This window comes from Aegilops tauschii, chromosome 2, assembly GCF_002575655.3.
Source record: "Aegilops tauschii subsp. strangulata cultivar AL8/78 chromosome 2, Aet v6.0, whole genome shotgun sequence".
NCBI lineage: Eukaryota > Viridiplantae > Streptophyta > Magnoliopsida > Poales > Poaceae > Aegilops > Aegilops tauschii.
In genome coordinates, this window is record NC_053036.3 from 562,925,256 (window position 1) to 562,934,111 (window position 8,856).

Here is an 8,856-nt window from a genome sequence, read left to right on the forward strand (position 1 = left end):
TCGTTTGTAGTTTTTCACCGGCCACCCGCTGCCAACCAAGTGTGCGTCGCTCCTCCTCCGGGAAAAACGAAAATCTACAGCATCTCGCTCACGAGACGGGCTAGCACGCTCCAATGATGATTGCGTACAATGCTTCACTGTGAGGCTAAATTTCGTGTTTTGACCCTTTTCTAAAACCTATTCAAGATCTAATCCTAATTTAAATTTTTTTAAAGATCTGACCTTTTTGCTACCGCCAGTGCCAATGGCGGTAGGGTATAACAACCTACCGCCAAGGTCCCTGGCGGTAGGGTTGCATGCCCTACCGCCATTTTCTTTTAAGTTTTTGAACACAGTACGTGCTCGTGCCTACCGCCAAGCACCTTGACGGTAGGGTTGTACAGGCTACCGCCAGCCCGTTTGACGATAGAGTTGTACAGACTACCGCCAGCCCGGTTGGCGCCGAATCACTGAAAAGTACGGGGACATTTGCGCACAAAAGAAAACGTTGGGAATCATCCGGGCAGGAGGGGTCGCGTCACGGCCGGGCTGGACGGTGTGGACGTGCAACCGCCCATGTGTCCGATCCCTACGAGGTGTAGACGGTGACACAGCGCGTGTAGCGGGCCCCGCACGGAAAAACCAAACGCTTTTTATTCCCGCCACCCCAGTCCGGGGAGAACATCTGTGTGGACGTCGAATCCCTCCGGCGGAATATTAAATTTCTGTGGCGCTCTTTTCACGGCTTTATTATTCTGCACCGAAAGTCGGAAAATGCATGTGTCACTGTAGTCGTGGTACAAGTAGTCGCTTGTAGTTTTTCACCGACCGCCCGCTGCCAACAAGTGTGCGTCGCTCCTTCTCCCGGGGAAAACGATAGTAATCTATCGCAGCTCGCTCTCACGAGATGGGCTGCAATGAATGATTACGTGCAATGCTTCACGTGAAGCCACACTATAAACAAAATCGGGCGCGGATCTCGATGAGGCTGTCTCCCGGGACGAAGCCTGCCCGCCTGACCGGCGATGCCCCAGACAAGGACCGCGCCCAAAAGGAAAATTAGGGGTGAAGGTTTTATGCCTGGCGCGCTGTTAGCCTCTCGCTTAACTTAAACAACGTAGATCTCACGAGCTGCGTCCTGCTCTATGAAGATTTTGTACGAGTACAAAACTGCCCATGGCTGGTGCCGGCGTGTGACAGGTTCGTGCGTCTGATTGGGTGTAGAGGTGTAGACAAGATCCGCACATGTGCGGCCACCTCCACACTGTTCACAAGCTGCTGCCTGGCGGGCATGCACCACACCCCCCAAAGCTCGCCCATGGACCACGGCTCCACGCCATGGAGAAAAGAACGGCACCTTGATTTCTTCTACTTTCTTTTCTCAAAGTGGGCACTGTTTTTTTTAGAACCAAAGTGGGCACTGTTTTTTTTAGAACCAAAGTGGGCACTGTTGGTCTATAATTAGGGTGCCTAACCACGTGGGCCACCTGGCCCGTATGTTGGCGAAAAGGCTGGCACGCTAATTATGGGCCCTAATACGGTCCGCATTAGTTTATGCCGGTGGCCGCCTAATGATGTAGATTTGATGCCCACGATTCCGACTAGACAGACAAGAAATAATTCTTTCGCGCTTATATTATTGGGGCGAATATTTAGTCCGATCTTTCGCGGAGAGAAAAGTAGAGCGAGTGTTTGTTCAGGCCAGGGGTACGTCAGTACTTGTATTTCCATTCCAATCAGTCGATGGTATTGGTGTCGTACTCCAAGACTGCGGGCGCTAGCCCACAGGTTTGGGGGTACATGGAGGGCGACGCGACCTCTGTACGTTGCTATCGGTGGCCCGGGACCCGTCCACGTCGCCCGGACATAACATGGTTCCTGTCGTTTTCGCCGCCGTGGAGCCACGTCTGCTATTAGGCGGGGCGGCGGGCCACCACCCGTATGGCGCCGTGGGTCCGTGTCGGAGCCCGCGAACAATGAAACAGAAGCGCTCCATCGTCCATGGTTAGCCTCGTCCGGGCGGCGCATGGTATTGCCTGACCCTGTGGGCTCGTCCCGCCCGCGCCGGACTTCTTCTCTCGTCGCGGGTCCGTGCCCGTCCCTGCGCAGGCATATATACCCAGACTCCAGTTTGGTTCAGCACAGCAAACACTCAATCAATCTCCCACTCCCGGCGCACCAAAAGCAAGGACGTAGCACGAAAACACGATGGCCTGCGCCTTCTTCTTCGACGCCGAGCCGGTCGGCGAGCCCGGCGTGCACGCGCTGGACGCGTGCGCGCTCTGCACCAAGCCGCTGGCGCGGGACAGCGACATCTTCATGTACAGAGTGGACACGACCTTCTGCAGCGACGAGTGCCGCCACGAGCAGATGCAGCTCGACGCCGCCTGCGCCAGGCAGGCCGCCGCCCGGAGGCAGAAGCAGTTCTCGTCGGGAACGGGGTCCGGACGTGCGCACCGGGAGGCGTCCGTCGCGAGCTGACCGGCGAGAGCGGCATGCTCCGTACGTGCTTGAGCCAACAAGATCGTCGTGCACGAAGACGCCATCGCCCGTGGCCAACTGATCAGCGCGGGGTCGAGAAGACTCGCCTTGGTTGAAGAATCAAGACGCGTGTCACTGGAGTTGTTCACGGCAGGCGGCGCTGCACGGGCCACCGGTCAAATGATTTGGGTATAAACGCAGCGGAAAGGAGCTGGACTGGATCTGAAGAAGTCAATCAAACAGGATTCTCCACGGCATTAGGCGGCCATGTGTGCCCCTCAGCTCTCCTTTGTTTCGGCATTGATGTCAGTTCTGTATGAGAGCGAATTTGCAGTGGCACTTTCACTGTCAATCGAATGAAATAAGACATGTCTTTGTGCAATCTTGTTTCTGTTCATCATTAGCGTGCCAATGAGATTGAACAAGCTAAGCCGTCGGATGTTTACCACACGATTTTAAACTGAATTTTGTTCTAAGAACTGGGGTGTCAAAAACTGAATCCCCGTACTAATCTGATGGCTAAACTCGTGGACAAAAACTAAGACAGTCTCCATCGACTAAGCATCAACAAGACAACTCTTACGGTCCTACTTTTGGCCTTGAGTTAGGAATTTCAATTCCCTGCAATGCTGTTGTTTTGCGTATTGTGTGTGGTGGAGCTCACGCTGTGCTCGTGCATAGTGTTAGAAAGTATATTGTAACGTGTGTATGGTACAAGTATAAACTGTGTACATGCGTAGATGAGGTTAGCATTGCGTGCCTTGTACTCTAGGTGGTTTAGGTTTTGTTGAGGTCGATCCTTATCTGTATAGATTGTTAGCTTGAGGATCAATCTAGTAACAACCTAAACCACCTACAGTATAATCTATACCGCTATATAAACAAGCAATGCGTCCCTGCTAACGCATACGCTTCAACCACTTTTACATGGTATTCAGAGCCAAACCTCTAGCACATCCAAAACCCATCACCATGGCCTCAAACTCCGCCACCGCCACCGCCGCACCAGCCCTCATTCCCATCGCCGATCGCCTCCATCGCTACAACTTCCTGGTGTGGCGTGCCCAAGCGGTTGCTGCCATCAACTGCGCCCAACTCATCTCCTTCATCAATCCAGAGAGGGAGGAACCGGCGCCCAAGCTCACGGGCAAGGATGGCAAACCCACCGATGTGCCCAACCCGGCGTATGAGATCGCCAAGGCTAAGGATTCCCAGGTTCTGAGTTTTTTGTTCAATTCAATCTCACCTGCTGTGATGATTCAGATCGCCCACTGTGCCTCGGCGTCGGCAGCATGGACTGCCATCACGGAGATGTTTATCTCCCAGACGCAGGCGCATGTGGTGAACACGAGGATAGCCCTGTCAACGACAAAGAAGGGGACCTCGACAGTTGCCGAGTACATCGGCCGCATGAAGGCGCTTGGAGACGAGCTGGCTTCTGTTGGAAAGCCTCCCACCGACGATGACATGGTGTCATACATTCTCGCCGGCCTCGATTTCGACTACATGGGCATCGTCTCCTCCCTATGCGTCAGGGCCGAGCCGATCAAGGTGAACGAGCTCTACTCATTCCTCGCCGGCTTCGAGAACAGACTCGCCATGTTCGATGGCGGGCACCAGTCCTCCCACTCCTCTGCCAACGTCGTCTCCCGTGGTGGCCGCGGCGGACGTGGTGGTGGGCGTGGCGGTGGCCGCAGAGGAAACGGTGGCGGCGGCCGTGGAGGTCGCAGCAATGGAGGAGGCCGCAACGATCTCCCTGAGGTCGTCTGTCAGATCTGCTCCAAGCCAAATCACGTCGCCATGGAGTGCTACCGCCGCTTCGACATCGCGTTCACCAAGGAGAAGAGCGCAGCAGCCGTCAACACCAAAACCAACGCCTACGACGTCGACGCCAACTGGTATGTCGACACCGGGGCAACAGAGCACTTCACCAGCGAGCTGGACAAGCTCACCATGAGGGAGAAGTACTCCGGCCAAGATCAAGTGAACATGCCAAACGACGCAGGTATGAAAATTAGCCATGTTGGTCAAGCTTATATTCATACCCCTACTCGTAATCTTCATCTCAAAGACATATTACATGTACCTAAAGCAACCAAAAACTTGATCTCTGCTCATCGTTTGTCTCATGATAATCATGCTTTTCTTGAAACTCATCCACATTACTTCTTTGTCAAGGACAAGGCAACGAAGAAAACCCTCCTCCAAGGCAGATGTAGGGGTGGCCTTTATCCCCTCTCATCTGCTCCTTTGAGCTCGGGCAGGCAAGCTTTTGGTGCCACCAAGGTCTCTCCGTCAAGGTGGCACAGTCGATTAGGTCATCCTTCGTCAACAATCGCTCAACATGTTCTTAGGAAGAATAAAATTTGTTTTTCCAATAGTGAGTTGAATAAAGAGGGTGTATGTGATGCTTGCCAGAAAGGCAAAAGTCACCAAGTTTCCTACCCAAATTCTATTAGTGTTTTCAATGCTCCTTTAGAGCTAGTTTTCTCAGATGTATGGGAGCCTACCCGTGATTCCATCAATAGGAAGAATTATTATGTGAGTTTCATTGACGATTACAGCAAATTTACATGGATTTACATTCTTAAGCATAAATCTGAAGTGTTCAAAATATTTCATGAGTTTCAAGCTCTTGTTGAAAGGCGCTTTAATCGCAAGATCATCACCATGCAGACCGATTGGGGTGGTGAATATGAACGCTTGAATTCTTTCTTTCGTCAAATTGGCATCACTCACCATATTTCATGCCACCACGCACACCAGCAAAACTGGTCGGCCAAAAGAAAACACCGGCATCTTGTTGAAGTTGGGCTCTCACTTCTAGCCCACGCCTCCATGCCCTTAAAATTCTAGGATGAGACCTTTATAGCTGCCACGTATCTTATCAAACAAACTCCTAGAAAAGTGATTAATCTTGAAACTCCTCTTGAAAGATTATTTCAAGAAAAACCAAATTATCATGCTCTTTGCATTTTTTGTTGTGCATGTTGGCCGAACCTTCATCCCTTCAATTCTAAGAAACTTGAGTTCCGCTCCAAACGATGTGTTTTTCTTGGCTATAGCAACCTTCACAAAGGATTTAAGTGTCTTGATGTAGCCGCGGGTCGTGTCTATATTTCACGTGACATCGTGTTTGACGAAACCGTGTTCCCTTTTGACTCCTTAAACCCTAATGCCAGTGCTCTCCTCAGATGAGAAGTTCTTCTCTCTGAAACTTCAGCCATCGAACCTTTGATCATGGGGATGAAATTATTGCTGATCCATCGGTTAATTTTCATGCAAATCATGCTGTTAATTGTGGAGGAAATCCTGTTGTATGTCATGATTTTATGCAGCAACAGACAAACACGGAAAACGAGGATGATTCAGGTGCTGGCACACCTGGCGACGACCGTGCTGCAGGCAGCAATCCCAGAGAAACTCTCTCGTACGCCGCGTCCCCATGCAACGATAGCGACACGTCCACGTGCCCGCACACGCATGCCGCCACTGACTGCGGGCCCGTGGGGAATAGCCTTGCAGCGCACTCCACGCCGAGTGGGTCCGGGAGCGGTATGTGGCGGCCTCTCCCAGTCGCCAGGTGGCGCGCTCCTCACCGCGCATCATCGGGCCTACCACAAATCGCCAAGTGGCCCAACAAGTGCCACGAGCCGATGCGGGAGTGCAGCGGGCCCTCGACAGCGACTTTGGGCCAGCTGCTGCGGCTGATCCTGCCGGGATCCACCTTGGATCTGCCACATCCGGGTCAGGTGCTGCTGCGGTTGCCACGGGATCTTCTGCGCCGGCTCCAGGATCCCTCCAACTACAGTTGTGCCCGAGCCAGCTCGGCGTACAAGATCACAACACGGTATTGCCAAGCCCAAAATACGTAAAGACGGTACGGTCAGGTATGGTAAAACCAAGTTTGCAGGCTTTGCTGGTACAGAAGAGCGATATAACTTGGATGAGGCTTTTGAAAGTAAAGGTTGGAGAAATGCAAAGGATGAGGAATATGGTGCACCCATTAAAAACAAAACTTGGCATTTAGTTCCTCCAGCAAAGGGTAGAAATGTCATTGATTGTAAATGGGTTTACACAATTAAAAGGAGAGCTACTGGAGATATAGATAGATACAAGGCTAGATTAGTTGCAAAAGGCTTTAAGCAAAGATATGGCATTGACTATGAGGACACCTTTAGTCCAGTTGTTAAAGCAGCCACTGTCAGACTTGTTCTATCTATTGCAGTATCAAAAGGCTGGAGTCTTCACCAATTGGATGTGTAGAATGTGTTCCTTCATGGCGTTCTAGAGGAAGAAGTGTATATGAGACAACCTCCTGGGTATGAGGTGAAGAGCAAACAACATAATGTGTGTAAGCTTGACAAGTCTTTATATGGGTTGAAGCAAGCACCTAGAGCATGGTACTCCAGGTTAAGTGAAAAACTTCAAAGGCTTGGCTTCAAACCATCAAAGGCTGATACTTCATTGTTCTTCTATAACAGAGGCAAGATCACCATCTTTATGCTTGTGTATGTCGATGACATTATTGTAGCTAGTTCTTCACAGGAGGGAACTACAGCAGTGTTGGAAGACCTCAGGAAGGACTTTGCCTTGAAAGACCTTGGTGACTTGATTTATTTCTTGGGAATAGAGGTAAAGAAGGTATACTTCTAACCCAAGAGAAATATGTGTCAGATGTGTTCAAACGGGCTGTATGATAGATTGCAAAGTGTCAAATATGCCTTTCTCCACATCTGAAAAACTGTCTAAAGAGAGTGGTTAACTGTTGGGGGTTGATGAGTCCGCAAATTATAGGAGTGTGGTAGGTGCATTACAAAATTTGACCTTGACAAGGCCTAATATATCTTTCTCTGTCAACAAAGTATGTCAGTTTTTGCACTCTCCTACACTTGAACATTGGACTGCAGTGAAAAGAATTCTCAGATATCTCAGAGGAACCATGAGTACTGGACTCAAGTTTACCAAGTCAACCTCTACTCTGGTAAGTGCTTCCTCAGATGCAGATTGGGCAGGCTGTCCAGATGATAGGAGGTCTACTGGTGGTTTTGCTGTCTTCTTTGGACCAAATTTGATATCTTGGAGTGCACGTAAACAGGCTACAGTGTCAAGGTCCAGTACCGAGGCTGAATACAAAGCTTTAGCCAATGCCACAGCTGAAATTATATGGGTTCAGACTGTGCTTGATGAGCTAGGTGTGATACACTCACCAGTTGCATGTTTATGGTGTGATAACATTGGTGCCACTTACCTCTCAGCAAATCCAGTGTTCCATGCAAGAACAAAACATATTGAAGTTGACTATCATTTTGTGCGTGAAAGAGTAGCCAAGAAGCTGCTGGATATTCGTCTCATTCCCACCAATGATCAAGTTGCAGATGGTTTTACCAAGGCCTTATCATGGCGCAAATTGGAAGACTTTAAAAGAAATCTAAACTTGATAAGTTGTGATTGAGGGGGAGTGTTAGAAAGTATATTGTAACGTGTATACAGTACAAGTATAAACCGTGTACACGCGTAGATGAGATTAGCATTGCGTGCGTTGTAATCTAGGTGGTTTAGGGTTTGTTGAGGTCGATCCTTATATGTATAGATTGTTAGCTTGAGGATCAATCTAGTAACAACCTAAACCACTTATCGTGTAATCTATACCGCTATATAAATACGCAATGCGTCCGTGCTAACGCATACGCTTCAACCACTTTTACACATAGAGCTAGACGTTCCATGGGCAGTAGGTGTTTGTGTTGCTCAGAAAAAAGAAGCACTAGGTGTTTGTAAAATTGCGTCAGAAAATAAAGAAGGTGTATGTAAAAGCAATCTGATTTATCAGGGGGGAAGGAAAGGCTAATATATTTAAATGTGGTTTTATTTTTTGTTGATCCTTCTGCATCAAGTTGCCTTTCCATTTTTTTGCGGGGTGCTTGTAAATGCTATATATGTATATGCTTGTAAATCCAATTTCATTCTTATGCCATGATCATTTGCATCTAGTTATTAAATGATTAACTGCTAATGTTATTATTATCGTGTTTCATTCTTGTAATCATTTCAGATGCTATGATGATGATATACTCACATGAATTGTTATGGTTCGTTATTACTTGTGAGATTCATGTTCATCCCTATGCTATGTTCATTTTGCATCCAATAGGCTAATTGATTTATTGTTGTTGATGTTATGATAAATGGTTACATGGCCCATCAATGCTCATGTTGATATCATGCTCATGTGCATTGTTATTTCATCATGTTATTCTGTTATGTCTTAGCTCATCAGCATTCAAATTAAACCTGACAATAATCAAACTTGAACAAATATGTTGGCTAAGTCATGGTGCTACCTAATCGAGCTCACCAGTGAAATCACACTTGCGTGGATGGGGAGGCCCTAAT

At 48.8% G+C, this 8,856-nt stretch overlaps 2 protein-coding genes across 2 annotated transcripts; both read left to right on the forward strand.

Moving 5' to 3' along the window:
- The first annotated feature begins 1,943 nt into the window (after nucleotides 1-1,943).
- On the forward strand, nucleotides 1,944-2,842 carry LOC109737944 (FCS-Like Zinc finger 2). Its single transcript, XM_020297061.4, has one exon. It carries the CDS (start codon nucleotides 2,188-2,190, stop codon nucleotides 2,458-2,460), a length of 273 nt encoding a protein of 90 aa, XP_020152650.1. The 5' UTR covers nucleotides 1,944-2,187; the 3' UTR covers nucleotides 2,461-2,842.
- Nucleotides 2,843-3,432: 590 nt separating this feature from the next.
- On the forward strand, nucleotides 3,433-7,915 carry LOC141041262 (uncharacterized). The gene is made up of 6 exons (XM_073507391.1): nucleotides 3,433-4,465; nucleotides 5,767-6,310; nucleotides 6,549-6,663; nucleotides 6,727-7,066; nucleotides 7,371-7,444; nucleotides 7,559-7,915. Exons 1-6 carry the CDS (start codon nucleotides 3,433-3,435, stop codon nucleotides 7,913-7,915), a joined length of 2,463 nt encoding a protein of 820 aa, XP_073363492.1.
- The last annotated feature ends 941 nt before the right edge of the window (nucleotides 7,916-8,856 follow it).